Genomic DNA, 24,271 nt, shown 5'->3' with positions numbered 1-24,271 from the left:
ACTGGACACACAGAATGGCCAGAGCCAGGGGTGAGCCCCCTTAGAAGCAGGGCAGGGCAGGCCAGGCCAGGCCAGGCTTCCCAGAGGTGCTGATCCTCAGCCTTTGCCTTATGGGATGAGCTCAGGATGTCCTCATTAGTGCAGGGGCAAGGAATCCAACCCTGTTTTGTAGATGGGCAAACTGAGGTGCAGAGCAGCAGAGCAACTCTCTGAGGGTCACAAAACAGACTGGCACCAAAATCGAAGGTAGAAGTGGGTTTTCTGGAGCCCCTGGGAGAGGGTCAGCTGACCCTGAATGCTGTCTTTTCCCAATATTGTTGTTTTGGGCTCTTTTAGCCCATAAAGTCCATATCTTTCAGAGATGTCCACCCTGATGTCACAGAGGGCAAAGACAAGTGCCTTGGAAGGGAGGGTTTGGAGAAGGGGGTTGATGTTTAGACCCCAGCCTTTTTCCAAGACCGTGGCAGGCTGCAGTACAGTGACTGAGATGTCTTGGGCAGATGCGTATGAGGCAAGAAGGGAGTGGCTGGGCCCTGGGCTGGCCCTGGAACCGGAAACACGGCCTGGAGACATGAAATTAGTCCATTTAGAGGGCTTTGCTGAAATAAGTCAAGCTCAGCTCCAAAAATGTGACCTGTTGTCCAGGCTTATTCTCCTACAAGGTTAAACAGATTTCCAGTTAAAACAAGGAAATGGGCTGGGCGCGGTGGCTCACACCTGTAATCCCAACACTTTGGGAGGCCAAGGCAAGCAGATCATGAGGTCAAGAGATTGAGACCATTCTGACCTACATGGTGAAACCCCATCTCTACTAAAAATACAAAAAATTAGCCGGGCGTGGTGGCGGGTGCCTGTAGTCCCAGCTACTCAGGAGGCCGAGGTAGGAGAATGGCATGAACCCTGGAGGCGGAGCTTGCAGTGAGCCGAGATCGCGCCACTGCACTCCAGCCTGGGTGACAGAGTTAGACTCCATCTCAAAAAAAAAAAAAAAAAAAAAAAAAAGAAACCCAGTCTCTATTAAAAATACAAAAACAAATTAGCTGGGCGTGGTGGCGGGTGCCTGTAGTTCCAGCTACTTGGGAGGCTGAGGCAGGAGAATTGTTTGAACCTGGGAGGCAAAGGTTGCAGTGAGCCAAGATCGCGTCACTGCACTTCAGCCTGGCGACAGAGTGAGACTCCGTCTAAAAAAAAAAATACAAGGAAACGATGTTAATGATGCCTGATTTAAGCCAGTGTTGTGGCAAGGCATCCTAGGCATGGAAAGTTTACAGGCTCGACTCTCTTGGGGTGCAATGCTGATGTTCTTCATAACAGACCTTTTCTCTGGGCAGGAACTGGCTGGGGACTTGCCGGCTGCCCCTGACAGAGACCATTTCCGAGGTATATGAGCTCTGTGCCTTCCTAGACAAAAGGGACATCACCTACGAGCCAATCAAAGTTGCTTTGAAGACTCATCTGGAGCCAAGGACTTTGGCACCCATGGATGTGCTCAGTAAGTGAGAAAGCTTCTAGGTTTGAATTTAGCATCAGGGGAGTATCTGGGAGATTGGAGGGAACAGATGAGGTGGCCAGGACGAGAAACTGTAGATGGAGGAGGAGGGGAAAGCCAGGCCAATATTTTGGATTTTTACAAAAGGGAAACTTTCATATTAAGTGCTCCCTCCTCACCTCCAAGCCCACAATTCGTCTCCAGCAGCAGACAGGGCTGTTACCCAGTCTGGGGCCACGCAGGACCCCCAGGGCAGGCCTGCCTTGACCTTGGGCGCTGACTTGCTGTGCTTCTCACAGCCATGCAGGGAGGAGCCTCCTCTGTTAAACAGAGCTGTCCCTGGGTCCATTTAACAGCCAAAAAATAGGTTCAGAGAAGAAAACTCACTCAAGTTACACAGTGGTCAAGCTGGGGTTTGACTGAGTCCAAAGCTAATGTTGTTTTCACCAGCTGCCTATAAGTTCTTATTACCAAAAATTTGGGGGACAAAGTTTAAGCTGTATTACTATCATTTAGCAGCATCCAACATTTATTGAGTACCAGCCATATACCAGGACAGCAGTAGACACTGGCGGTACAGAAGTAAGCAACACAGACTTAGTCCCTTTCTTCCTGGAGTTCACGGTCTAGTTCTATACATCTTATCTCTTGGTTATATAATCTAGTTATATACCCTTCATTCATTACAGAGCTCATTAGAAACTGCTTCCCAAACATCAGAACAAGGCCTACATATAGTCATCTCCAGGAAAAGGGTTATGGGTTCATCTTTCCAGCATACAGCCCCCATTCTCCAGACATGCCTAGAGGCTTAGTCTCATAAAAGTGACAGGGATTTGATGAGAGTTGGCTCCATGACATCTGCCAAACCACGAACATAAACACACAGAGAGAGATTCCTAGCTTCAGTCTGAGTGGCCACATGAAAAGCTACACACTCAGGACACACCCAACCAGAAACCAGAGGCAGCTGGCATTGTAGGTGGACAGGGTCATCAACCCAGCTTTCCTGAGGGAGGAGGGTCAGGTGAAGAGGGGCAGTGCCCTTTCCCGCCTCACCACCCAGGAAACCTTGCAGCAAGCAAGGTTTATGTCAGGGATTTCTGCTGCTTCTCAGACTAGGCAACACAATATGACTGAGGAAAGATATTGAGACTTAACGTGAAATACACTACTAACCAAAGGGCCCTACCTGCTTTCCCTTCTGGCCATATGATGATGTGTTCTATCTCCTGGATTCCCATAGATGAGTGGACGGCAGAGATCACTGTGTATTCCCCACAACAGATCATCAAAGTGTATGTTGGAAGCCACTGGTACGCAACCACCCTGCAGACACTGCTGAAGGTACTGACGGCCTTGGCCGCCCTGCTCCCCATGTGGCATCACCACCTGAGCTGCTCTGGGGGCCATCACCTGGCCCTCACACAGCTTCCAGCACTTGCTTAGAACAAAGGCTTTCCCGCCAGGCATGGTGGCTCATGCCTGTAATCCCAGCACTTTGGGAGGCTGAGGTGGGCAGATCACGAGATCAGGAGTTCAAGACCAGCCTGACCAACATGGTGAAACCCCGTCTGTACTAAAAATACAAAAATTAGCCGGGTGTGATGGCACGTGCCTGTAATCCCAGCTGCTTGGGAGGCTGAGGCACCAGAATTGTTTGAACCCAGGAGATAGAAGTTGCAGTGAGCTGAGATCGCGCCACTGCACTCCAACCTGGGTGATGGAGTGTGACTCTGCCTCAAAAAACAAAACAGAGCGCAAGTGGACCAAGTGGCCTGCTGGGAAGGCCCTCCAGAGTTTGCGTAGGGAGGGGGCCAGCTCTGAGGGACCTGGGCTGAGAAGGAGGTACAGTGGGCTTCCAAATGCCTTGAGAGGGTGGTCTAGGGGCCATCAAAAGTTGAAGCAGGGATGATGTGCTTCTCCCTGGAAGCTCTGCTCCCCACCGTGGTTCCTTGTGACTGACAAGACAGGGAGATGGAATCTCAAAGCCTCTGCTCTAGTGTAGTTGGAAAAGGGGAGTGAGAGAAGATTGACCTGCCCCTTCACAAAGACCTAGCCTCTGAGACTGAGTCCGGTGTCCAACCCCCTCCAGTATCCAGAACTGCTGTCCAACCCTCAGAGAGTGTACTGGATCACATATGGACAAACCCTGCTCATCCACGGGGATGGCCAGATGTTCCGACACATTCTCAACTTCCTGAGACTTGGCAAACTGTTTTTACCATCTGAATTTAAGTAAGTGAAGCAAGGACGCAGTAAGATGAAATCACGAAGGCTGACCCCTCCCTTAGCAACAAAGGAGACCTGAGTTGTAGCCTTCAGGGAGGAGGTTATTTTATTTCCATCGTGGGAACTGTTGGCAGCGGCAGCTCCAGGAGCTCATGCCCCCTCCCACACTCTCATCCTAGCTGCCCAGCTGGATATCTCCTTGTTGTTTGCAGGGAATGGCCCCTCTTCTGCCAGGAGGTGGAGGAATACCACATTCCATCCCTCTCAGAAGCCCTTGCACAATGTGAAGCATACAAGTAAGGAAACTTTATCACGACTCTATGTTTAGAATTTGGTCCTTTAAATTCCTCTTGAAATCCTGTCCTAAGTCCTACTCCTAGAGGATCCTGTTCTCCTTGGGGTTGAGGGAGTGAAGCAGGCCCAGGATTGGCCAGTGACCTAGGCAAAACCCTTTAAGAGCCCCTTCTTCCCTGCTGTCTAGCATTAACTCCCAGCCAAAGAGCAGATCTGACCAACTGGCCAATGGCCTGATGGAAGTCTCTACTCACTAACCAACCCCTCTTGGTTTCTGCAGGTCATGGACTCAGGAGAAAGAATCTGAAAATGAAGAAGCTTTTTCCATCAGGAGGCTGCACGTGGTGACAGAAGGGCCAGGGTCACTGGTGGAGTTCAGTAGAGACACTAAAGAAGTAAGCACCAGCCTCCTCTGGTTGGTGTTGTCCTCAAAAACCACTACCACCGAACTCAGGGTGGATGGGGGTAGGCTCAGCTACTGGTGGGTGCAGCAAAATGAAAGAGCAGGGCCTACATGGGTTCCTAGGACAGGACCTGGCTTCTGAACCGTGAAGGAGGCACAGGAACTTACTGGCCACTTGTGGCCTGCGATACTGATTGTATCTCCTGTTGGAATGACAGGCCACTGGGCTGGCACCATCCCCACTCAGCCTGAGCAAAGCTCAAATGGGTGACCCCTGTCAGGGATGGGATTGTTCAGGGAGAGCAAGTGAAGTCTTGGAGGCCCAGCTTATTAGATCTTGGGCAAGGCGTTGATGTCCATGCCCAACCTATCCAGAGTTACTGTGCCCTTCCCTCCCCAGACCACAGCCTACATGCCTGTGGATTTCGAAGACTGCAGTGACAGGACTCCATGGAACAAGGCTAAGGGAAACCTGGCCAGGTCCAACCAGATGGATGAGGCTGAGCAGTACACTCGGCCCATCCAGGTGTCCCTATGCCGAAATGCCAAAAGGGCTGGCAACCCTAGCACACACTCACACTGCCCTGGCTTGTGTACCAATCCTGGACACTGGGGGAGCCACCCTGAGAGCCCCCCAAAGAAGAAATGCACCACAATCAACCTCACACAGAAATCTGAAACCAAAGACCCTCCCGCCACTCCCATGCAAAAACTCATCTCCCTGGTGAGAGAATGGGACATGGTCAATTGCAAACAGTGGGAATTCCAGCCACTGACAGCCACACGGAGCAGCCCCTTGGAGGAGGCCACCCTGCAGCTCCCCTTGGGAAGCGAGGCTGCTTCCCAGCCCAGCACCTCAGCTGCCTGGAAAGCCTATTCCACAGCCTCAGAGAAGGATCCAGGACCACAGGCAGGGGCTGGAGCTGGAGCGAAAGACAAGGAGCCAGAGCCAACCTTCAAGCCATACTTACCCCCAAAAAGAGCCGGCACCCTGAAGGACTGGAGCAAGCAGAGGACCAAGGAGAGAGGTGAGTCCTGTCCCCCTTTGATCTAAGTCTTATTCACAACAGAGAAGGCAAACTCTTTGGCCAAGATGGCAGAGCAAGTTAGTGACAAAGGAGGACTAGACCCCCCGCTCACCAATGCCATCTCTGTGCCAGGCAGCAGACACAGAAATGACTGGCACATTGGCATGGCTGGAGGGGCCAGGAGAACACACACGGCGAAGGGATGAGTGCTGTGGGAAGGAGGTGCCTATGAAGCAGGAGCACAAAAGAGGCTGAGGGCTGGGGAGTCAGCAGGGGAAGGAAGGAGAAGTCCAGGATGTTTGGAAGCGCAGGGCATGGGTCTAGCTGGAGGCCAGGCTTCACATGCAGACGTGATAAAAGATGAGGCTGAAGACAGAAGTCATAAGGACAGGCCTTGTGGGCCAGCTTCAGGACGTGGTACTCCATTCTGACCAGGATGGGAGTGAGCAGCGTCTGAAGGATTTTAGACAAGAGCACAGGGTCAGGTGTGCCCATCAGAAAGTTTGCTCCAGGAGCAGAGGAAATGCTGCAGGAGCTAGGTATTCGAAGCCACTTGGAGTTCTTTCTAGGCTAGGGGAAGCAGGCTAGGCAGGTAGTGGAGGGAAGGAGGGAAGGAGGGATGGGCCAAGGAGGAGCCAGGTTTCTAGCCTGTGGGACTGCAAGGGGGTGGATAGGCCCTTACTGAGGTGTGGGTAAGAGAAAGAGCAGAGCTTGGGGAAGGGCACATACTGAGTGTGAAATGCCGAGGGACATCCAGGTGGAGAAGCCCAGGAGACAGCAGGGGCTACAGGGACTGCACTGGAGAGAGAGCGTGTGTAGCCAGCTAAGGGAAGGTGGCCAGGGAACTGTGCTGAAAATCGCTGTGCCAGGCTGCTGCCTCTGCTCCCTCAAAGCCCTGCCTGCAGTATTGTCACCTTCCCTATTAGTGGCTCCAGCCCTGCTTGGAGGGGCCTTCTTGGACTCTTGCCTGTGAGCCCTAAGTTGGTCTGTCAAGCTTGGGATGACAAATGTCCACTCTTTGTACATGCATCAAAGGCTGGCCCCAAAAGTTCTCAACTTAAAATTTTATAAAGATTTCCAGCCCTCAGCCCCATTTGATATGTCTTAGTTCAACAGAGGAATCTGGAGTTTCTTCGAGTTCCAAAATGTTCAGGATTTGGCTTGCAGTGATGCCAGGGCAATGAAGACAGGAGTGGCCAGGACAGGCCCCTGCCAGCCCAGGGTGTCACTTCTGAGAAACTAGAGGTGGCAGCTGTTGCAAGGCTGGGGTGACTTGATTGTACTGGCCTGTCACCAGAGGTCCCCTCCCTGCTTGGGCTCTGAGGTGGCTTAAGGAGAGCCCCTGCTTATGTAGATTTGATGGTAATTGAAGAAAAGAATTTTAAAAGCCTGTGCGTGTGGCTCACGCCTGTAATCCCAGCACTTTGGGAGGCTGAGGCAGGTGGATCACCTAAGGTCAGGAGTTCGAGACCAGCCTGGTGAAACACCATCTCTACCAAAAATACAAAAATTAGCTGGGCGTGGTGGCAGGTGCCTGTAATCCCAGCTACTCAGGAGGCTGAGGCAGGAGAATCGCTGGAACCTGGGAGGCAGAGGTTGCAGTGAGCCAAGACTGTGCCATTGCACTCCAGCCTGGGCAACAAGAGCAAAACTCTATCTTGAAAAAAAAAAAATTTTTTTTTAAAAGGAGAGCCCCCTCCCTATGTTGTTTTCACAGAAAGCCCTGCCCCTGAGCAGCCTCTGCCCGAGGCCAGTGAGGTGGACAGCCTAGGGGTTATCCTCAAAGTGGCTCACCCCCCCGTGGTGGGCAGCGATGGCTTCTGCATGTTCTTTGAGGACAGCATCATCTATACCACGGAGATGGACAACCTCAGGCACACACCACCCACAGCCAGTCCCCAGCCCCAAGGTGAGGCTCTGGAGCCAGGCCAAGCCCTGTGCCTCCTCGTGAGGATGCCTGAGCCCCCTCCCAGGGTACTTCAGGCAGAGACAGTGGCCCCTGGGGGCCCTACCCCTCTCCCCCTCCTCACACTGTCTCTAAGGCCCTAGCTATTGACAGATGTGGCCACATCCACTTTCCCTCCTCCACAGAAGTGACTTTCCTGAGTTTCTCTTTGTCCTGGGAAGAGATGTTTTATGCACAGAAATGTCACTGCTTCCTGGCTGACATCATCATGGATTCCATCAGGCAAAAGGACCCCAAAGCCATCACAGCCAAGGTGGTCTCCCTGGCCAATCGGCTGTGGGTATGTGTGACAGGCCTCAGGCCCTGGGGCACCCTGCACCTTCTCCACCTCTTCCCCTGCCCCACAATAAGTGGTGCAAGGCAAGAGGAAGTAAGCCAAGATGGGGTTAAGGAGAAGGCCAGGGCCAGAAGAGTGGTGGGACAGGGAGGCAAGCAGAGCAGTTGCACCTGGACTGAGCCTCGGCCAAGACGCAGATTTGCAGTGACAGTGCCTGCCCCGTACCCCTGTGGCTCTGTGGGCCCAGAGAAGTCCCCACTCTGCATCTCACTCTGAGGGGCTAGGAGCTGCCCTAGCGCTGCCTGACTGTGGGCTCTCCTGGCAGACCCTGCACATCAGCCCCAAGCAGTTTGTGGTAGATTTGCTGGCCATCACCGGCTTCAAGGACGACCGGCACACCCAGGAGCGCCTGTACAGCTGGGTGGAGGTGAGGGCCACTTGCAACCCCTGGGAATCCACCGACCCTGTGGATGCCTCAGATGGACGTGTGTCTTGCTGCACCAGGGCTGGGCCAGCACTGCCCAGAAGGCTAGACAGGCAGCTTAGGCCACTGCTCCCAGGGAGGGAGAAACTGCATGAAATTAACCAATCCAGAGTAGTCCAAAAGCAGTATTCAGGCCACTGGTTTTTATAGTTTTCCTCCAATGATACCAACTGTGCCTTCATCACTAACAACCCTGGCCACACTTAGGGACACATATCATATGAGCCCAAGCTTTGACTCATGGGAGTGAGGCCTTTTCAACCAGTGATACCAGCTTCACCTATCTGGTTCACGATGTCACCAATTGTGTACATTCCTTTCATTTTTAAACTACTTTTAAGCATTCTTAGGCCAGGCGTGGTGGCTCACACCTGTAATCCCAGCACTTTGGGAGGCCGAGGCGGGTGGATCATGAGGTCAGGAGATCGAGACCATCCTGGCTAACACAGTGAAACCCCGTCTCTACTGAAAATACAAAAAAATTAGCCAGGCGTGGTGGGGGCGCCTGTAGTCCCAGCTACTCAGGAGGCTGAGGCAGGAGAATGGCGTGAACCCGGGAGGCGGAGCTTGTAGTGAGCCGAGATCGTGCCACTGCACTGCAGCCTGGGTGACAGAGCGAGACTCCGTCTCAAAAAAAAAAAAAAAAGAAAAAGAAAATATTCAGTAAGGGCAAAGGAATGATCAAGGGTTTTTTTTTTTTTTCCTTTTCTGATTCCTTAATCTAATTTTAACATTGAGGCCGAAACGATTTAGGCAGTTTCTCATTGATCTGACACTTCTATAATCAAGAGCATTGTTATAACACCTTTCACCACAAGCCCTCTAGTACCCAGTTACCATTAGGCATCTAGCTCATATGTGGTTTGTAAAGGTGAAGTCAGCATGTATGGCTAAAAAGCAGAAAACCAGTAGCAGGAAACATATTTTTGAACCTCCAGTCTTTCTGCTTTGTTCCCTGATAGCCATTTCTAGCCCCACCCTGTGAGATGCCCTGGGGCAGAGCTGGGCCCTAGAGCATCAAAAGTCCCCAACAGCCGGGCTTGCCCTGTCCCTGCCCCTATGGGAGAACCCCACCCACATGGAGCTAGAGTAGACAACTGGCCAGGAAATCAGGGATAAGACTGGCCTTTCCTTCCAGCTTACACTGCCCTTCGCCAGGAAATATGGCCGCTGCATGGACCTGCTCATCCAGAGGGGCCTGTCTAGGTCTGTCTCGTACTCCATCCTGGGAAAGTACCTACAAGAGGACTAGGGTGCCCAGAGATGCAGCCCCTCATGCTCCACCCGCCAAGTCTCATTTTAATTGGAGATAGCCCCAGAATGCATGTGCCCATCAGAGGGTACATATCAGTCTTTTATTATAAACAAATAAAAGATTAAATCACATATCAAAGACCTAGATTCCTTCTCTGAGACACCAAAGGCCTAACAACCGGTAAGATAATTTTAGACAATTCTATTGAAAGTTATTCAAAAGGCATCAAGTCAAAATAACGAAACTGCCCCAGTAAAAAGGGGCTGGGCCTGGGGGCCAAGAAAGGCAAGCATGAGGGCCCAGTAGAGGTGGACCTGTCCCTATGGTAACTGAGCTCGGCTTTAAGGCCAGGCATTGGGGATCAGCTGCTAGGAGCCCACCTGTGTTCTTCCTGAGGGGTGGGGGCACCCTAGTCACTGCCCAGAGGCACATGGTCCCCCACCAGCCTACAGCATGGAAACACCCAATGTCTGCTCTAGCCTATTCTTAACCCACAACTGGGATGGGAGCTGGGGACAGGAGAAGGGGTCATGGGGCCAGGAGCCTATTCAGGCTCTACAACCAGACTCCCCTAGAGAGGCCCCGTGCCAGTTAGTCCAATGGCCACACACATCAGAAAGGGTAGTCAACAGCATTGCACACGTAGGTTGGAGGTAGCCCAGGTGTCAGCCACACCCTGGTCACAGCAGATCCAGAGAGGCAATGTTCCTTGGAGCTGCAGGCTGCTGGATCTACTGCTCGTCCAGTCCCGGGCTCAGACCTGCAGGGCCAGGCCAGGCATCAATGCCTGCTTCCCTGACTCTGGACCCAGGGGGTGTCTGGGGAATGGCTCTGGCCCACCCACCCCAAGCTCTACCCAAAGTAAAGGCCTAGCCTGGGCTGAGGAGGGGCTGGTCACAGTCACAGGCTCAGCCTGGGCTGGGGAAGGGCTGGTGGGTATAGGGCAAATGGCACTCACATAGGGTAAGTCCTCGAGGCCCCTACCCAGGGCCTGCCCTGACACACAGCTGCTGTCAGAGCCACTGGAGCCACTGGCTGATGGGCATTGGGATGAGACCTCTGAGTCCTCAGCAGCTAGGGAGGGAGACTGGGTGAGCTGTCAGCACGGGAAGCCCCAGACCCCAAGTCATGCCCTCCTGCCTCTGGCTAGGCCCAGACATACTCAAAGAGGGCTGGCCGCCCAGCTCTGCCTCAGCCTCCAGTGCTGCTTCCTCTGGGAAGTTGGGATACAGGGGACAGCGGAGACCCAGAAGAGCTGGGTCTCTGTACAGGTGCAGGTTGAGGGACCCCAGAACAGAGCAAGAGGCAGGGTCTCCAGGAAGGGAGTTCGAGGCCCCCAGGTAGAGGCTGTCATGGTCAAACGGGGCTACGGCAATGGACGCCCGAGAGCGAACTTCTGCATAAGAGAGAGGGTCAGGTTGGGACAGGCCAGAGCCTAGCCTGGCCCCAGATCCCTAGGAAAGTGCGGGCCAGCACTAATGGAGGGCCACAGTGCTTCCCGCACAGCTTTCCTACTCCTACCCCCACACCCTGTAGCCTGCCTGCTACCTCGGCACTTCAGGACATAGTTGACGGTGCGGTCGTTGATGGCTTCCTCGCTGGGAGCAATGTCTCGGAAGGCCTTGTTCCCCACACCCATGGACACCATCTCAGCCATGCGCACCTCTGGGTGGAGAGTGGACATTAAGTGGGATGCTTCTGGACATAAGCCTGTCCTTGGGCCTCTACCACCCCCCAGGTAAGTCTTTCCTGTACACCTCCATCCAGCACATTAACTGTCCTGTGAGCTGAGCCTTTCTAGTGCCAGGTGCTCTCCTCCCAACAATCCTGTGGGGCAGGTGCCATATTCCCCTTTTAAAGATGAGGCCCCTGGCTGGACGCAGTGGCTCATGCCTGTAATCCCAACACTTTGGGAGGCTGAGGTAGGAGGATTGTTTGAGCCCAGGAGTTCAAGACCAGTCTGGGCAATATAATGAGACCTCTATGAAAAAATTTTACAAATTAGGCATGGTGGCACATGCCTGTAGTCTCAGCTACTTGGGAGGCTTAGGTGGGAAGAATGCTTGAGCTCAGGAGGCAGAGGCTACAATGAGCAAAGATCATGCCACTGCACGCCATCCTGGGTGACAGAGCGAGACCCTGTCTCCAAAAATAAAAAGAGAGAGAGAGCCATGATGCCCCTTATATTCAGAGAAGTTCACGTTGTGTCCAAAGTCAGAGGCAGTGACAGCAAGGCTGCCTGGCTTTGAATTCCTTTCTCCTGCACTGGTGGCTGTCACTGGGCCTTCTCCCTACTTCCCGAGCTTTTCCCAGGTCTCTGGGCTCCTGTGGGTCAATGTAAGCTCTCCAGTGAGGGGAGTGTGGCATGAAGGAGGGGCATGGACCCACCCTTGTTGTGGACGGCCTGCCTCCAAAGCAGGTGGGAGATGTCAGCTGTCCAGGCCTGCTTGATGGCCAGGCTGGAGGCCTGCAGCACAAAGGTGTCCCTGGCCTTGCGGCGGCGGAACCAGATCTCGAAGCGCAGGTTGCTGTTCCCACAGCACTCAGTGAGACCAAGGTCTGCCATCTGTGGCCAGCGGGGAGAGAGGCTTGGTAAGGCATGGGGCGGGAAAACAAGTGGTGGGGCCTGGGGTGGGCAGGCCTACCTTGAAGGAGCGCTTGTAGGCAAATGTGTCAACCCCTGTGGGCCCATGGCGAGGCTTGCTGAAGAGCAGCAGCTCCTCAAAAAGGAAGATGCGGCGCACGGACTTGTGGCGCCCAGTGCGCACCACAAACTCATCCTGTCGCACCAGCTGCCCCTGTTCCTTGAGGTTAACCTGCAGAGTTGGGGGCTGGTGGGTGGCCGGCCTCTTCTGCCTTCTTCTTCACACCCACCGCCCTTGCCCTGGGATGACTCACATCACAGCCCTGGATGGCGTCCATGGCCAGCAGGTCGTTTCCGTGCCGCAGCTGGAAGTGCACAAGGCTCTGGGCCTCCCGCAGCGCACTGAGCTCCTGCGTGGGGCCCCCGCAGGCCCGTGCCAGCTCCTGCAGCAGCAGTGCGTACTTGCCCATGCGCTGGATGGGCTTTAGCAGGTAGGAGGCCAGGTCCAGGTGGTCCCCCAGTGCTTGCTGCTTGTCCTGTGGGCAGATGGGAGGCCACTGAGTGGTTTGGGGGCACTCCCCGCATCCCCTACTCCTCCTAGTCTCAGGTTCACCTACCTTGAAGAAGGTGTGCCCATAGCTTGACATCAGGGCATCGGAGCGAGGCTTATTCCTGCTGTAGAGCGCGTACATCCCAAACTGCACCCTCTACAAGGACATGTGGCTCAGCCCCAGTGCAAAGGAGGCCAGCTCCCTAAGGCTGGCACAGGCTAGACCACCCTCAGCTTGAGAGGACCAAAATGCCAGTAGATGCCTCTTAGGGAGGCCTCCCCTACAGACCCAGTCTTCCCTGCTTTGAACAAGGGGTGATTTGGCAAGAACAGTACTGGGCAAAGGGGGTGTGCCCACAGGCCCCCAAGGAAGAAGTCCCTTGCCCTCAGACTGAGCCCCTGCCTTCAGCTCTGCTCCTCCCACGGCTCTAAGAGCTCACCTCACCTGGGACTGTCCTGCTCACTACACTCAGCCACCTCCTTGGCAGGCCCCCTTTCCTCCACACGACCTTGCACTTGCTCTTTCCTCTGGGTGGGACACTCACTCCAGCCCCTCCCCTATTCCTCAGCTTAAACATCAGCCTCTCAAAGACTTCCTCTTGTACCAGGTGTCCTGGCATCGCACTCAGGCCCTCTAAAGTGGAGCCCCTGCCCCGCCAGTAATTCACAAGCATCTATCCTGCTTATTTTCCTCCTAGCCCCAACTATAATCTACAAGTATCGTTCTTGCTTCTATGTCTCCTCTACTGGACTAAGAGCACCCTCAGGTGCAGGAGCTTGCCAGTCTTGCTCATAGCTATACTCATAGCACAGGGACTGGCACCAAGCATGTGCCCAGCAGCAACTTTGGGAGTGTGGCAGAACGAGCTGATACCACATGGCCTGTCGGGCTTACATGGCGCAGGAAGGCATAGGCCACTCGTGGTGGGTGCCGGGTGCAAGCCTCCAGCTCACGCAGGAAGAAGTGGCAGTGGAAGTCCCGCAGCTTCTCCAGGTTGCCAAAGAGGTGGGCACGCTGGCCGCGGAGGCCCTGGGGCACATCGGGGCGATCCAGCTCGGGGAAATAGTTCTCCATAGTGTATCCTAGAGCCCGGACATACTCCCGCTCCGTGGCCACCATCTCTGCCAGCACCAGCTGTAGCCTACCAGGTATGGGGAGTCAGGACCCAAGACATCTCTCCTCTACTGCCCTCCCCGCCCTGCCTACTACCCATACCTGTTGAGGCTCCTGGGGTCAGAGCTGCCTGGTGGAGGCACAGTAGGGGATGCCTGGGGCAGGGCACCTCCTCCAGTCTCTGGTCTGCGGCAGGCAGCAATAGCGGCCGCATGGTGGCAGTGGCGGGCAGGTTCACTGAGACTCTGCCCCAGATTCCGATCGAAGCTGTAGGCCTTCCTCAGGGGAGGGTGGGCAGGTGCAGCGGGGACCTGGCTGACACACAGGCTAGCTGTGCTGCCCACCGGTGGTAGCTTCAGTGAAGCCTCAAGCTTTTGGTCCAGGGCCAGCCAGGTGTCCTGGCACCGCGCCCAGGCCCAGCGGCACTCCTGGCGGATGGCCTCTGAGCCCAGCCCCGTGGCCAGAGCCCACATCTTTCGGAAGTGGGCAGGAGGCAAGTCAGGGTGCCTGGTCCAGTGCAGCTGCAGCTGCTGCAACACAACCCCCGGGCGTTCCTGCTCCAGCTCTGCCAACACTCGCTGCCCCTCCTCAGCCCACGTCAAGGCCTGCAACACCAGGGCCGGACAAGCATTAGAGGAAGATCCTACCAAGCCTGCTGGGCACTCTGCTCCTCTACCCACTCCCCATCCCCACAGGATGCTGTCCAGGACACAGCCCCAGTGACTGGGTTTTAGGGTCAAACTGAAGACCAGGGAAGAGAACAGGCAGCATGACCAAGAAAAGCTCAGGCTCTACTGAAGCTGGGGCTGCCATCCCTCCAGCCTCATGGATCACTTGGAGCTGGGGAGACTCTCACCCACCTCCCTGAAGAGCTGAAACAGCCTCTCAGCATCCGCCAGCCGCTGGCACCGCTGGGCCAAAGCCCTAGAGAATTCAGTCAGCTGGGCTCGCAGGGCCAGAAAGCGTGCCCCAGGGGGGCCCAGTTCAGCCGCCTCCCAGCCAGTCAGCGGCTGCAGAAACTTCTCCCCTTGCCTGACCTGCTCCTGCAGAGACAGAGACTAGGCTCAGCCAGCCCGGGCCTGGCGGTCCAGCCCCCAGACCCAGATACTTCCTGCTGACATATCGACATGTCCCCATCAAGTCTGTCCTGTGGTGGAACATCTACCCCTATCTCCCACTCCCCACCCACATCCACTCCCCTTCTCCACAGCCAAAGTTCCTAGAGGAATCATCTGTCCTCACCGTCCCGTCTCGCCCTCTGTGCCAGCCCTCTCCAGCTCCACTCTGCCCCGTACCCAGCGCTTCTCAGGCCTCACTGACTCCAACTCTCAGCGTCATTCAGCCCACTCTCTACTGGGCTCCCCCAGCTCCTCCCCACGCTCCTGATTCTCCTCACTCTTCTCCGGTGGCTCGTCCTGCTCCCCTTCCCTCACCTAGGCCATTAAACACTGGGGATCCTGAGGACAGTGCACTCGCTCTCCCAGGCACTCTTGTGTGACCAACTTCAAACGTCATCCAAACACCTGCACCCACCAAGTGATCCTCTCCAGCTAGACCTCTCCTCTGAGCTCCAGGCCCAAGACCCAAGGGGCCTCCTCTCATCCCTCACAGCCATCTCGAGCATGCCCAAGATTGGACTCTTGAATGCCCTTCCCCCAAGATGACCTCATCTCCTAGTCTCTCAGGGAACAGCACCCATTCATCCTTGCAACATCCCTGTTCCTTACCCTCCCACATGGGTACATAGCAAATCCCATCAACTTCTCCAACCCGTCTCCCCTGCCACTATCCTGGCCAGAGGAGGCACTATTTCCCACCTAGACTACTGCAATTGCCTCTTCACTGCACTCCCCATGCCCATCCTCCAAGTCACTGTCTACTCGGAAACGAAGGCAATCTTCCTAGAATATGGATCTGATTACGTGGCCTTCCTGATTAAACTCCACACTGACTGCTACAGGGCCCAGTGATGTGGCCACTGACCAGGCTTGTCCCGCTGCAACTCCCCCAACTCTTTCTTCCTCTCTGCTCTGCATTTCAACTTCACTGGCCTTACGATTCCTCAGGCACACCATCCTCCATCCTGCCACAGGACCTTTGCACATGCTATCTTCCAAGCTGGAATGTGCCCCCATCCTCAACCCTCTTCTGCCTGGTTGACCTCAACTTATCTTTCAACTCTCAGCTCAAAAATCACCCAAAAAAAGCTTGCCTGACACTCCTGCTGGGTAAAATCTTGGTTATACCCTCAGGCAGAATCACCTGCACTGATTCTCTCCAGAGATCTTGCCTGGGTTTACAGGCACATATATGACTGTGATTAATTACAACTGATATCCTCTATGGGACTATAAGGTCTAAGAAAGCAAAGGATTGAATTGCTTTCACACAGTTCTGCATTCCTAGTTCCTGGCATTGCATCCCAATACCCGTGGCATGAACAAGTGACCACACATACCTGGGCAACCTGGTACAGCTCCCGAAAAGAGCCTTGGGCTTGGAGCAGCATGTCCAGCGAGGGCTCCCCAGGCTCCTCCAGTGCTGGCCAGCCCACCTGCTGCAGCCACACTTCAATCTGGAGGAGCACAAGCAGGGAAAAGTGAAGAGAGCTGCTATGGATTGGGGGCTCACGTCTGAGATCGGGGCAGGGCCCACTCTGGGCAAGTAGTTCCGACCTGGTGCAGTCCGCTTTCCCGGGCCTCCAGTGTTTGGACCAACTCTAGGGCCTGTATTCGCTGGTTGCTCTGCAGGGTCAGTTTGTGCAGCAATCCATCCACCCGGTCATATAGCTCATCAGCCTTGTCCATTGCCGTCCTGGTGTAGGGTACACCATCTTAGACCCCCTGCCTTGCACCACTCCACCCTGTCCTGGCACCACAGTCCTGCCAGGTTCTGAGCTAGCCAGATGAGTCCTGGCATAGAATATGGTGGGCTGGGGCAAGATCTGGGGGCCGGGCTTGCACTCACCTGTAGTCTGGGCTCAGGGTCACCTCTGGGACCTCTTGCTTCAGCCATGTCAGCTCCCGGCCCCCCTGGCATTGTAGCCATGCCAGCCGTGGCGAGTCTAGCACCTGCTGCATCAGGACCTCTGTCTGCTGTAGCAGCTGACCGACCTCCTGTGATTGAGGGCAATAAGCTGTGGAGGTGGCCGTGGGAGAGAAGGAGGGAGACAGGGAGCATTCATGGAGGGACTGGGAGGGGACACTCACCCCGGGCTCCATGGGCTGGGGCACAGCCTTCACACTTTCAATGGCCCCCTGGAGCAGGGCACAAGCTGCCTGGCAGTTCTGTAGTAGAGCTTCCAGCCGCTGTAAGCAGGGGCAGGCATGACCGGAGCAGCATGCAGTGTTGGTCCTGGGCTTCCTGGGTTCCAGGCCACTACAGCCAGCTTTGTCTGGTTCAAGCCAGCCCCAGAGAGGCTCCTCCATGATCCCAAGTTGCCTATATGACTGCCCCCATGCCCCACCCAGTGTACTGACCCTTCGGAAATCCAGCCAGGCCTGGTGGCAGTAAGGCAGGCCTCCTCCTAGCGAAGTGGGCAGCCCCGCCGTTGGGATGTGGGTCAGCAGGCTCTGAGAGGGCAACTGCTCCAGCTACAGGAGAAGAAGGTGTTGTGACCCAGGCCTGGGGGGAGGCACCCCACCTCTACCCCTAGCCAACTGGGCTCAGTACCTGCAGCCCGGAAGGCACTTCCTTCAGCAGCATGCTTCCCACTAGCAGCACCTGGTACACGGCCCCTGGGGCTGCTTCCTGCAAGGAACCTGAGCTCAGCCCTATCCCCAACTCTACAGAAAAGGGCATGGTGGCTCACGCCTGTAATTGCGGCACTCTGGGAGGCGAGGCAGGAGGATCACCTGAGTTCAGGAGTTCGAGATCAGCCTGGCCAACACATGGTGAAACCCCCTCTCTACTAAAAATACAAAAATCAGCTGGGCATGGTGGCAGGTGCCTGTAATCTCAGCTAACTGGGAGGCTGAGGCAGGAGGATCACTTGAATTGGGGAGATAGAGTTTGCAGTGAGCCAAGATTGCGCCACTGCACTCCAGCCTGGGCGACAGAGCAAGACTCCGTCTCAAAAAAAAAAAAAAAGGAATGAGGGGAGCTACAATCCTGTACTCACTTGTAGTTGGCTGAGCCCAGAGAAGAGGGAAGAACTTGGGGCACAAATTCGGGCATCAATTAGCACTGTCAGTCCCAGTGCCTGTACTTCGGGCCTAAAGGGGTGAGCTTCAGTTCAGTACCTGACTCCCAGTCCTCACAGCTGGCTCAGGCTCAGTCTCCCAACCCCCTCCCTCAAACCTGGGGATGCTTCGCAGGTACAGCAGGAGGCGGATGAGTTCCTGGCTGCTGCACTCAGACTGAAGCCAGGCTGGGCTGTGGGCACACAGAAGCAGCACTGCCCGGCCTTGGACATCCCGAGTCCCTGTGGGGAGGAAGCAGTGAACTCCTGCCGTATTGGGCCACTCCACCTCCACCGCCTCTAGGCCCTCCTGGCTACCTGGCAAGGTGGCCATACCACTGGCCAGCAGCTCCCAACAGAGGTCTTGGGCCAGGAGGCAGTCAGCAGGCTTAGGGAGGCCGGATCCACTGGGGGCTTGGGAAGGGAAATGACTTGGGTCTGCCTTGGACCACCTATCCAGAGACCCCTACTTGGACCCGGGCTTCAGCCTGAGTAGGGTCAGAGACCTCCAAAGTCTTGACACTCATCTCTCCAGGCATCCCCATTCCCTTCCCAGACTTCCCTAGCCCAGCCTTCCTTACCTGCCTCCAGCAGCTTTGATGATATCTCTGATAAAGGGTCTCCAAGGCCCACAGGGTCGCTGTCCAATGCCCCAGGGCTCAAGCCAGATGGCATCGCCCTGCTTGGACCTGGGTCCCCTACCAACCCTACCCCTGGGGTGTCACTCTCACCCTGTGCCAAGCTGAGGTGGGAGGACATGGGGCATAGGAGACTCTCCACTCCAGAGGGGCCTGGCCCTTCTGACAGGACTGAGGAGCTTTCTACTGTGCCCCTCTGGGCATCCCCTGACTCATCTGCAGCTGGGGGTAACTGGAGTTTCCTGGACAAGGGGCTGCCCTGTAGCTCCTCATCCTGGGTGGCCCCGGCTGGTGGTCTTGGAGGACCTGGGTCCTTAATGTGCATCTGGGAAGCAGGTTCCTCCTCTTCCCAGGCATCCCTGAAACTGCACACAGCAAATCTCCAGTCGGTGGCATGGCCCTGAGAGTCTGGGGACTCATCCCCATTCTCCAGGGGCCTTTCCATCACGCCCTCCTAAAGGTGGGCCTGCTCGGGGCCAGTGGGAGAGGACTGGGTCTCAGTATGAACCGCGCTGAAGACAGTCGAGTGGGACTCAGTGGGCAATGCAGGCGAAGGGCATGGGCCGCAGGAGGTGCCAGTCTTAGTGCCAGGGCACAGGAACTGCAATTCAGGCCTGGGAAGAGGGAATAACGTTAAGGGTGTCCCTCTGTCCAGGTCCCTCGTCGGAGGCCCATGGGCCTCTGCTCCGTGCACGCCCACCCTCAGCGTCCTCACGGCCACGCTCTGCAGGCCCATGCCCGTGGGGGCGGCCCCGCCATGGCACCACGATGCCTCGCGTTCGCTCTCCTGCCGGCCCCCCCAGGCCCTGGCCTTGTTGCAGGGCCTGCCGCGCGCCCCCCCGTCGCCCGCTGGCGACACTCACGCCCCCGGGCCGAGCCGCGGGGAACCGTGAAGCCGGACAGCCTTCGAACAGACGGCGGCCTCGACGGCCACTACAGCGCGACAGCGCGGCGTCACGGGACACCGCCTCCTGGCCGCTGGGAAGGGAGGGCAGGGCCGCCGGGGCGCCGCGCAGCGCCGCGCCGCCCCCTGGAGGCCGGAGGACGGAGCCACAGCCCGAGCAGGTCTCGACGGGCCATAGCCCTGCCGGCGGGGAAGACAAGGTGCTGGCCCTGCAGCAACCCCCGCCCGCCGCCGTCCTCTCCGTGGGCCCGGACAGCCCGCCAGCCCCGCCCCGCCGCACCCCCGGGCCCCGCAGACCGCGCGCCTCACCCGCGGCGTCGCAGTGCGTGGGTCGGGGCAGCGACCAACGGTCGGCAGCTCCACCGTGCCCATTCCCCGGGCCTGGCGAGCACGCCGGAAGCGCTCTCCCGCCAGGAAGGCCGCGTGGGTGCGCGAGGGTGAGTGCGCGGGGGGCACCGCGGGACGGGGCGGGGCGGGGGCTCCCAGGGGCTTCCGCGGCTGAATGAGCCGACGGGAGGGGAAGGCCTTCTGTGTAGGGAAGCGGGGTGCTGCCTCGCCGCGGGCACCCAGAGACAGGTCGCATGATCCCACGTGGGATGGGGCTGCCATCGGGGTGGGAGTGAGACCAGTGGGTGGAGCTGACCCAGGCCTGCCAGAGTCCACCAGATCCTCCACCCCTTTGCCATCCCTGGCACCCCCTTACCCCCTTCTCCACAAAGTCCGGTGCAGGAGGCTGGTGCTGAGGTGGGGTCCTGGAGCCAGAGCCCCCAGCCCAGGCCTGGCTTCTCCACTTACCTGCTGGGGGCGCTCCAGGAACTCTGCTCTTTGAGCCTCACCCTCCTCACCTGTAAAAATGGAAAGTCATTTTTCTCCTGGGGTTGCCGTGAGGACTGGGGAAGACTCCCTGTGTTATACGTTCACCCGCTGCCAGCACTCGGGCTGTGTTGGTGCCCTGCCCCCTCATTTCACCGGCAGTCAGGGAATCCTGAACTGATGAAAGCCACTTGCGTAACTGTGCGATTTGAGGTCCCTTTGGGGCATGTGGGCCTGGCCCGACACTCCCCAGAATTTGTGGGAAGATTGTGGGAAGGTCAGCTCCGTGACCAGGAGAAGACCCTGAGCCCCACAGTGTGCCCAGGCCCGTGGTCCCTGGGGAGAGGGGGCACCAGGTGCAACGGCTTCCCTGGCTCTAAGGCAGGCACCTCTTTCATGAACCTGGGGATTACAACAGGCACAGTGGGACCAACAGCAGTCTCCCCACCCAGCCCAGCCCAGCCCCCAGAGTCCAGACTTTCAGGCAGCTACCGAGGAGCCTTCTTCATGAGCAGGTCTGGCTGCCAGAGGGGAGCCTTGGAGTTGTCCTGCTCCATCCCTAACTCCCAGCCAGACCTCTCTTCCCACCCTCCTGGCTTCAGGAAGCATCATCCAACCTTGGCTTCCTTCCCAGTTCTGTCCCAGGGCCACCCCCACTGAGTCACTGCCTTCTGCTCCCTCCCTCCCCTTCTGCTGCCTCCCTCCCCTTCTGCTGCCCACCAGTACCCACCAGCCAAGTCCCCCAGGAGCCCTAAGAGCCGGGGGGTACCTGCTGGTGGGCACACATACCCCTGTGAATGCCAGAGGCAAAGAAGAGCCTCAAGCCACAGGCTATAGCTGACCCTGGCACCCTGGGCACAGCAGGCAGATTCAGGGGAGGTACAGCCATACTGAGATAGGGGCAGGGCTGGGCCCTGGTTTCTCCACTCCACAGAGAATGTGCATTGTAGGCTTCATGGAAACAGAGACTGTATGTTATCCACTTCTGTACTTTCAGCATCCAGCACAGGGCCTGGCACAGAATAAATGCTTTGGGGCGCCTGACACTGATCACACTACCCCTGCCCTCCTGAGGCTCCACATCTATGTATCCCATGGAAACCAGAGTCACAAATGGAGACAGATTCAGAGACTCAGCCTGAAAGGAGACAGAAGAGGCCGAGAGCTACAGGTTGCATGGCCCAGGATGGCAAAGGTACAGATAGAAATGAGGACACACTGAGGCCTAGTGGGGAATATTGGGGAGCTGGGCCTGGAGCCAGCCAGGGGTGGCTGACCACAGCAGGCTTTGTGGGCTGAGCTTGCAGGACTGAGCAGTGACTCATGGGGCCCATCTCTGTGGCTTTCCTGGCAGCAGAATCAACTCACAGCAGCCTTTTCCACTGAGATCATAAAATGGGAATGGGCCTCCCTCCCCGACCCTTCCCCAACTCTCCCTCAGCCTCCCATTTCTTGCCAACATGACTCAATCAAAAATAAAATGGGCCGGGCACTGTGGCTTATGCCACAAAATCCCAGCACTTTGGGTGGCCAAGTCAGGCAGATCACCTGAGGTCGGGAGTTCCAGACTAGCTTGGCCAACATGGCAAAACCCCATCTCTACTAAAAATACAAAAACTAGCCAGATGCGGTGGCGCATGCCTGTAATCCCAGCTACTTGAGAGGCTGAGGCAAGAGAATCACATGAACCTGGAAAGCAGGGGTTCCAGTGAGGCAAGATCACACCACTGCACTCCAGCCTGGGTGACAAAGCGAGACTCTGTCTCAAAAATAAATAAATAAATAAAAAGGAGGGGAGGGCTCTGGGCCTCACTGGGTCTAGTGACAACAGACCCACAGTCATTCACCTTGCACACCCCTCTTCAGTACTACCCCAAATACTGAGGGCAACAAATACCCCAGAACTTCCAGACCTCTCTTGCCTTTGGCCTAAATAAACTCCAGACTCCTTGGTATGACAGTCAAGGCCACTTAGAGGCATCACAGCCTTCCCATCTACCTCCCAGACTGGCCTGGAAAACAAATCTGATTACTAGTCTAGTCTCACACTGGCTCCTCTTCCTGAAGGCCCATGCCCATCTCCCCTAATCAAAATCCTTCCTCATTTGAGGCCTGGGTGCAGCATCTCCTTCACGAAGACTACCCCAGCCAAGTTCTCTCAGCTCAGGCCACCCTGCCCAGTCACATGGCAAGGACCCATGGATGAGCGCTTGACGCACTTGCTCTCCTGCATCCAAGTCACCTGCCTGCCTCCCTGTCAAACCCACGATGTTCATCTGCCCCCCCACTGCAACCTCCGTCTCCTGGGCTCAAGTGATTCTCCTGCCTCAGCCTCCAGAGTAGCTGGGATTACAGGCATGCACCACCATGCCCAGCTAGTTTTTGTATTTTCAGTAGAGATGGAGTTTCAGCATGTTGGCCAGGCTGATCTCAAACTCCTGACCTCAAGGGATCCACCCGCCTTGGCCTACCAAAGTGCTGGGATTACAACCATGAGCCACCGCACCCGGCCCGACAAATAATGACATTTATGATCCCTTACCTTGAGCCAGGCCCTGGGTAGATTCTTCCCATTAAATTTTGTCATTTAATCCTAATAGCAGCCTTATGAAGTGAGTATGATTATCTCATTTGAGAGATGAGGACATTGAGGCTCAGAGAGAGCATGTAACACACCCAGAATGACACTTGTGAGTGACAGCTGGGGCTGTTGACTCTAAACTGTTGACTACGGCCGGACGCAGTGGCTCATGCCTGTAATCTCAGCACTTTGGGAGGCCGAGGCGGGTGGATCACCTGAGGTCAGAAGTTCGAGACCAGCCTGGCCAACATGGCAAAACCCTGTCTCTGCTAAAGATACAAAAAATTAGCCGGGCATGGTGGTGGGCACCTGTAATTCCAACTACTTGGGAGGCTGAAGCAGGAGAATTGCTTGAACCTGGGAGGCAGACGTTATGAGCCAAGATCATACCATTGCACTCCAGCCTGAGTGACCTGACTGACAGAATGAGACTGTCTCAAAAAAAGTAAAAAATAAAAATTAAAAAAATAAACTGTTGACGACTAGTTAACTATGAGGCCTTATCACTGTGGCCTGTAAACAACCTAAGGGCAAAGCCCAAGTCACTCTTCCTTCTCATCACACCTTCCCCGCGCATAAGGCAGAAAAAGTAAAGGTAAGTTGGCTAAAAGTATAACCTTCCAAGTGTGTCAAAAGTCCTTCAGATCCAGACAGCCAGAAAGTAGGTTAGTTATTACCTAGGGCTGAGGAGGGCCAGGGATGAGGACTGACTGCTAATGAGTACAGGGTTTTTTAGGGGATGATGAAAATGTTCTAAACTTAGACTGTGGTAAGGGCTGCACAACCCTATGGGTATATTCAAAACACTGAACTGTACACCTTAAATGGGTGAATTTTTATGGTATGTGACTTATATCTCAAATATATCTCAGCTACTCAGGAAGGCTGAGGTGGGAGAATCACCTGAACTCAGGAGAATAGCTTGAACCCAGAAGGCAGCGGTTGCAGTGAGCCGAGATTGCACCATTGCACTCCAGCCTGGGCAACAAGAGCGAAACTCTATCTCAAAAAAAAAAAAAAAGAAAGAAAGAAAAAGACATGCCTAGATAAGAGCAGTCCCAAATCCAATTCCCCTGGTGTCTAAAGGACTTAAAACAAAAACAAAAACTTTGGCCCAGCACAGTGGCTCACGCCTGTAATCCCAGCACTGTGGGAGGCTGAGGCAGGTGGATCACCTAAGGTCAAGAGTTCAAGACCAGCCTGGCCAACATGGTGAAACCCCATCTCTACTAAAAATAACAAAAATTAGCCAGGCATGGTGGCGCTCACCTGTAATCCCACCTACTCGGGAGGCTGAGGCAGGAGAATGGCTGGAACCCGGGAGGCAGAGGTTGCAGTGAGCTGAGATCGTGCCACTGTACTCCAGCCTGGGGGGCAGAGAGAGACTCCATCTTAAAAAAAAAAAATCTTTGAGAGCTGGGCACAGTGGCTCATACCTATAATCCCAGCACTTCGGGAGGCCAAGGCAGGCGGTTCGCT

General features: G+C 55.7%; 3 protein-coding genes across 13 annotated transcripts in view; 2 read left to right on the top strand and 1 right to left on the bottom strand.

Annotated features, from left to right (window-relative positions):
* KCTD19 (potassium channel tetramerization domain containing 19) overlaps nt 1-9,559 on the top strand; it is a 38,532-nt gene extending 28,973 nt beyond the window's left edge. For 3 of the 4 annotated variants that reach the window (XM_004057808.3, XM_055366156.2, XM_055366155.2), the window contains 10 exons: nt 1,332-1,492; nt 2,736-2,836; nt 3,585-3,727; nt 3,934-4,017; nt 4,296-4,410; nt 4,819-5,446; nt 7,164-7,355; nt 7,538-7,692; nt 8,015-8,116; nt 9,312-9,559. In XM_004057808.3, the coding sequence (XP_004057856.1) occupies nt 1,332-1,492; nt 2,736-2,836; nt 3,585-3,727; nt 3,934-4,017; nt 4,296-4,410; nt 4,819-5,446; nt 7,164-7,355; nt 7,538-7,692; nt 8,015-8,116; nt 9,312-9,425 (1,795 nt within the window). In that variant the 3' untranslated portion in view covers nt 9,426-9,559. The remainder of the gene's footprint in view (nt 1-1,331; nt 1,493-2,735; nt 2,837-3,584; nt 3,728-3,933; nt 4,018-4,295; nt 4,411-4,818; nt 5,447-7,163; nt 7,356-7,537; nt 7,693-8,014; nt 8,117-9,311) is intronic. The other variant, XM_019012792.4, reaches the window with a different exon arrangement.
* Nucleotides 9,510-20,829, bottom strand: PLEKHG4 (pleckstrin homology and RhoGEF domain containing G4). 8 transcript variants are annotated; one of them, XM_055366148.2, is made up of 23 exons: nt 20,704-20,829; nt 20,194-20,243; nt 18,438-19,108; nt 18,175-18,270; nt 17,976-18,099; nt 17,797-17,890; nt 17,349-17,426; nt 17,156-17,269; nt 16,886-16,984; nt 16,644-16,792; nt 16,352-16,490; nt 16,135-16,251; nt 14,537-14,719; nt 13,779-14,281; nt 13,458-13,704; nt 12,630-12,719; nt 12,327-12,548; nt 12,074-12,244; nt 11,817-11,994; nt 10,977-11,093; nt 10,591-10,824; nt 10,387-10,502; nt 9,510-10,188 (listed from the first exon to the last, which is right to left on the bottom strand). In XM_055366148.2, exons 3-23 carry the CDS (start codon nt 18,937-18,939, stop codon nt 10,183-10,185), a joined length of 3,579 nt encoding a protein of 1,192 aa, XP_055222123.2. In that variant the 5' UTR covers nt 18,940-19,108; nt 20,194-20,243; nt 20,704-20,829; the 3' UTR covers nt 9,510-10,182. The 8 variants fall into 8 exon arrangements, with proteins under 8 accessions (XP_055222123.2, XP_055222124.2, XP_063556357.1 ...); XM_055366149.2 differs by having other exon boundaries at nt 20,102-20,243; nt 20,704-20,813; XM_063700287.1 differs by lacking the exon at nt 18,175-18,270 and having other exon boundaries at nt 20,704-20,803.
* LOC129527680 (basic proline-rich protein-like) lies at nt 19,263-23,607 on the top strand. The gene is made up of 2 exons (XM_055366157.2): nt 19,263-19,835; nt 21,209-23,607. Exons 1-2 carry the CDS (start codon nt 19,263-19,265, stop codon nt 21,431-21,433), a joined length of 798 nt encoding a protein of 265 aa, XP_055222132.2. The 3' UTR covers nt 21,434-23,607.
* Nucleotides 23,608-24,271: the final 664 nt, after the last annotated feature.

The sequence above is a fragment of the Gorilla gorilla genome, chromosome 18 (assembly GCF_029281585.2).
Source record: "Gorilla gorilla gorilla isolate KB3781 chromosome 18, NHGRI_mGorGor1-v2.1_pri, whole genome shotgun sequence".
Classification (NCBI taxonomy): Eukaryota; Metazoa; Chordata; class Mammalia; order Primates; family Hominidae; genus Gorilla; species Gorilla gorilla.
The sequence above is the reverse complement of the archived record's forward strand: the minus strand, read 5'-3'. Positions and strand labels throughout refer to the sequence as shown.

Bases quoted from the DNA above. Each gene is read 5' to 3' on its own strand.
- PLEKHG4 (XM_055366148.2), bottom strand. From the start codon at position 18,939: ATGGAAAGGCCCCTGGAGAATGGGGATGAGTCCCCAGACTCTCAGGGC. The intron at 17,427-17,796 runs GTGAGTACAGGA...GGTTCCTTGCAG, and splicing joins CTGGGCTCAGCCAACTACAA to GAAGCAGCCCCAGGGGCCGT. The intron at 16,491-16,643 runs GTGAGTGCAAGC...ACCCTACACCAG, and splicing joins ACCCTGAGCCCAGACTACAG to GACGGCAATGGACAAGGCTG.
- LOC129527680 (XM_055366157.2), top strand. From the start codon at position 19,263: ATGCCTCGCGTTCGCTCTCCTGCCGGCCCCCCCAGGCCCTGGCCTTGT. The intron at 19,836-21,208 runs GTGAGTGCGCGG...CTGTACTTTCAG, and splicing joins GGCCGCGTGGGTGCGCGAGG to CATCCAGCACAGGGCCTGGC.